General features: G+C 36.3%; 1 protein-coding gene across 2 annotated transcripts; it reads left to right on the top strand.

The window, feature by feature from the left end:
* The first annotated feature begins 213 nt into the window (after nt 1-213).
* Nucleotides 214-2,632, top strand: LOC143484366 (uncharacterized). Of its 2 annotated transcripts, XR_013122614.1 has the most exons (7): nt 214-228; nt 1,227-1,287; nt 1,652-1,702; nt 1,825-1,869; nt 1,964-2,028; nt 2,105-2,213; nt 2,322-2,632. XR_013122614.1 is itself a non-coding variant. In XM_076983063.1 (6 exons), the coding sequence occupies exons 1-6, from the start codon at nt 1,195-1,197 to the stop codon at nt 2,592-2,594; spliced, it is 636 nt and encodes a 211-aa protein (XP_076839178.1). In that variant the 5' UTR covers nt 1,180-1,194; the 3' UTR covers nt 2,595-2,632. The 2 variants fall into 2 exon arrangements, 1 of the variants encoding a protein (XP_076839178.1); XM_076983063.1 differs by lacking the exon at nt 214-228 and having other exon boundaries at nt 1,180-1,287.
* Nucleotides 2,633-4,844: the final 2,212 nt, after the last annotated feature.

The raw sequence follows: 4,844 nt of genomic DNA, 5'->3' as shown, positions 1-4,844 counted from the left end.
CCGTTTGGGATTTTGATGGACACAGTTGCATGAAACCTCATGCACTACCCTCTGTATGCTGCAATACTGTAGTTTTTTGTTAGGTGTAAATATAAAATGTTTCATATATTGTATATATTGCTGACCTTAGACATTTGCATACGTGTTTGTGTGCCATTTCAGAATGACATTCAGCAGAAGGATGTAATCCTCTTCCCCCTGTGGACACCCGGACACTTCCAGCTATGTGTAAGTTCTTCTGTCAACCACAAAACAAATTTCTTCACAGTAATGCCAGTTAAATAAAAATCTAAATTGTAAATATGTAATTGCATAAACATTCCACATGAACTCTTTTCTAGGTCATGAAACCAGTTAAAAAAGAAATTCTTTTTCTCGACTCACGGTGTGCTAGGAGACAATCAGGATTTGGTGGCCAGAAATTTGTGTCTATCTTGAGGTTACATGTTTTTGATAATTGTGCACAGTTGTTGCCACATTGTCCAGCATCCTGTTCTTAAAGTTTTAAAGATTAAGGTCATGTTCTGATGATCTTAATGGAGTGTATTCTCATATTTGCTAGAACCTCTGTTATCTAGATATTCACATTTATCATCCAACCAGAAATAAAATGCACAAAATTAGAGAGAGAGCAAAATGGAACTAGGATTTTTTGTATAAACGGTTTACAAGTCAACTTGCAAATCATTTAACAATTAAGTTACAATAAGGAATTAAGGAACATATTCAGCCACTGTGAGCATGTGAGAACACTTTTATGCTTTGTTCATTTTCACCTGGCTATGTTCTTCAAGCTGGATTTTAAAACATGGGGTTGGTTTTTTCAATAAGACCAACTTTATGTAGTGTTTGCCAACCCTGGTCCTTGAGATTGTATGTCTTGCACATTTCACAATGTCATTAACAAGCCATTTCTGAAATGGAGATAAGTAACCACTAAAGTATGCTGAGCAGATTTGTTCCATGACCAGTATATCAAATATATTTTTATAGTATATGGAAACACTGTTAATTGCTTCCTAGAAAAAAACATATTTAATAGTATCAGCAAAGACAAACATATTATTGGTAACCATTACCTGTAAAAAAAAAGAGTATAAATCAAATCAAAACGTAATTAAGCAGATAATAATATTTTTCATGTTGCCAGTTTTGTTTGCGTTCCAGAATTTGACAAATTGACATTAATTTTACATGTGTTTTAACATTGTATCTTGTATCATCAGAAACATTGCAGAGAGAATAAGTCCAGTGGAATGGTCGGAAAAAAATGGCTTTGACTTGGAGGTATGTACTTCTATGCATGAATGCAGTAGTTACTTTTCTAAAAAGTGTAATTTTATAATCATACCATTTTGTCATTTCATCTAAAAATAAGTACAAACCTATTTTGGAATTAAATTTTAGAGGGTGTAATTTATATATGCTGGTAATCTTATAAGAAAAGGGGTATTTGGTGGCATTCCTCTCTGTCTGTCTCTCTGTCTGTCTCTTGTCTCTCTCTGTTTCTGTCTGTGTGTGTGTGTGTGTGTGTGTGTGTGTGTGTGTGTGTGTGTGTGTGTGTGTGTGTTCGTGTGTGTAACATGATTGCTAATGACAATAATCTCTCCCCATACATTTTATATTGGATTTTTGTTTATTGTTTCTACAGGGGTTTCCAAGCCAAGACTATGGGCTTGACTGTGGGATCTTCATGCTAATGGTACGACATGTTATATGTAATTCATTTTGGTTTTAAACTTTTGAACTATAATATAGTAATATTATATTGTAGTTGTCCAAATTATAATATATAATACAAACTTCCATGTGTTTAAATTGCAGTCTGCGTTGTATGTGGCATTGGATGCCCCTTTTGACTACACAATTGTAAGTAACTTGGAACTATTAAAGAGGATCAATTGTACAAAAGATGTTCAAATGTAGCAAATTTTACTACTACAATACTTTTGTATGTTTACAGAATGACATGCCCTCATTGCGGAAATGGTGGTGCCTGCTTTTAATGGAAAACTTTGAACTTGACAGGTATGATTTGATTGCTTTGAGAAAAATGCCTTAATGTTAGAAGTGTAACCAATATCAGGACTTTTCTATTTTCAAGCTTTGGCAAACTCTTTGCTCATTGGACAGAGGAATCCAATGCTGTCCTGCAAGGCCACCATGTGCCGGTCTCAAAACTTAAAAAACGCAAGCGTGCAGAAGTTGATCAGGTCAGTGCAGTACAGAATCTCTAACCTGAATTGCAATTCCACATAATGTAACTATGGCAACACACTCTGATTTTCACTAAGACTGTACTGATTATTTTTCTGTTGAAGGAGCCAGCGGTTGTAAGGGACCTTTCCACAGCTGTGAAATGGATCAGCCAGAACCGCAAACAGTTACGGGGGCATGTAACAATGCCAATATATTTGACACAGACTGAGGAAGACCGGAAAGATTCCCTCATTGAGCTTATGAAGGGAGATGGCCCAGAGACCAAGGAACCGTTCATGTTCCAATTTGAATATGGAGAGGACATGGAATTGTTTTTGGAAGCATGTGTTGACAAACAGGGTCTCTGTGTCAATGCCATGGTTTTAAATAAATGACAAAATACAATGTGTATCAAACATTTAATAAAAAGTAAAAAAAAGAACCTTGATATTATTGATTGTGTGCCTGTTAGGGTGGTGAGGGGGTTGCCGTTTTGTAAATGTAATGGCCTGTTTAATGAAATATACTGCCAAAAATACTTGGTTATAAAGATGGGTGAGAAAATAACTGTAAAGATGCACTTGCAGTTTTCCTGCTAATATGCAAATGTAAGTCTAAAGGAAGAACAGCATATTGCATTTCTGAATCTGACTGACTTTCGTTTTATTTAATATTAGGTAGTGTAAGAGTGTCATACAATTGGCTTTTCAATTAACAAATAGCTGCTCAAGATATGCAAATTTGCTGAAAAACAAAAGTCTTAATGAATTGGCATGGGTAACAAGGGTGTGTATGTACACACACTTTTATAGTTGTTTTACAAAAACACAAATTACAGACGAAAACCACAAATTTTTATTATACTGTTTTATTGAACAACCGATCAACATTACAGATAATATACAAAATAATATCAGAATCTCTAATAGAGAAGAGAATACCCACTTTTTAGAATCATATGGGTTAGTTTGAGCAATTTTCTCAACACAGAACAATATCTAGTGTTTCAGTAACAAATATTATTTAACGTTTTTAATCGTTTTAAACCTTAACATGATCTGGGTGCCTCTCCAGCACCAGTGAGCTCACAGTAGCACTAATACACTAGCGTCTTTACTGCCTAAACCTGTTTACTACATTGAAGGAAAGTTGTTGTTTTTTTTTTGCTTTTAAGCACAATACGTTCATCTGTCCTGGCCCAGTGGATAGTTAGCTAGCTGTTTTTAATCTGTATTTCTAGCATTGAGTTCCATTCATCTAGGCTCTGCTAATATCATAGATCTTTTATAAAATATAAATAAAAATAAATCGATACATAGATAAACATAAACGCGAAGCAAAATATTATTTATGTAAATCTGAATCGTAAATCCATACAAGGACACCCGTTTCGCCAGACGTGTCTCCGTTTCCAGCCCCACGTTAATAAATCGATACATAGATTAACATAAACGCGAAGCAAAATATTATTTATGTAAATCTGAATCGTAAATCCATACAAGGACACCCGTTTCGCCAGACGTGTCTCCGTGTCCAGCCCCACGTTAATAAATCGATACATAGATTAACATAAACGCGAAGCAAAATATTATTTATGTAAATCTGAATCGTAAATCCATACAAGGACACCCGTTTCGCCAGACGCGTCTCCGTTTCCAGCCTCACGTTGGAGCTGCGTCACTTCCTGCCCCAGCGTGGAGGTGCGTCACTTCCTGCCCCAGCGTGGAGGTGCCTGTGACTACCCGATCCGTACACCCTGCCCGATCCGTACCGAGCATGCGCGAGAAAATGTGCGCTTGCGCGTTGCGATTGGCCCAGGCACGTATCGGGCAGATATTTTGCGCATGCGTTAACACTTTACGACACTACTAGATGCGAAGTAGTGAACGGAGTGTGTGATCGTACGAGAAGCATTGTAATAAAAAATGAAGGATTTCAGATTTTATGGCGAGTTAAAGGAGTATATCTCCCACGGTTTATTCAAATCGACTTGTGATAAAAATATGCGACGTGAAATTCGTCGTGTATCTGAAAACTTTATAGTTGAAGGTAAGTTAAATTCAAACCATGTTCCTAAGTTAACAGTCTGTCCTGTCGTGGAATATAAAGTTCTTATAAGTATATTTATAAATAACAATGGTGGAACGTTTTCTTTTTATGTTTAGATAACCGAATGTTTTACATCGGACCAAACAAAAATTATATGCGTTTGGTTATGTTGACTGAAGAGGAAAATAGGTCTGCTCTGATCGAGTGTCATAATAAGCCTGGCACCGGTGTTACCATCATGGTGTACGAGGCACTAGAGACAGGGTTATTGCCGGTTACTTTTGGCCTACCTTTTGTTTGGTCCGATGTAAAATATTCGGTTATCTAAACATAAAAAGAAAACGTTCCACAGTTATTAACTTTATATTCCACGACAGGACCTACTGTTAACCTTGGAACATGGTTTGAATTTAACTTACCTTTAACTATAAAGTTTTCAGATACACGACGAATTTCGCGTCGCATATTTTTGTCACAAGTCGGTTTGAATAGCTCCTTTATACTCCTTTAACTCGCCATAAAATCTGAAATCCTTCATTTTATTACAACACTTCCTGCACCCCAAACCAATGTTCTCCCCAATGTAATCAATGTAT

Source organism: Brachyhypopomus gauderio, chromosome 20 (genome assembly GCF_052324685.1).
Source record: "Brachyhypopomus gauderio isolate BG-103 chromosome 20, BGAUD_0.2, whole genome shotgun sequence".
NCBI classification, from domain to species: domain Eukaryota; kingdom Metazoa; phylum Chordata; class Actinopteri; order Gymnotiformes; family Hypopomidae; genus Brachyhypopomus; species Brachyhypopomus gauderio.
The sequence above is the reverse complement of the archived record's forward strand: the minus strand, read 5'-3'. Positions and strand labels throughout refer to the sequence as shown.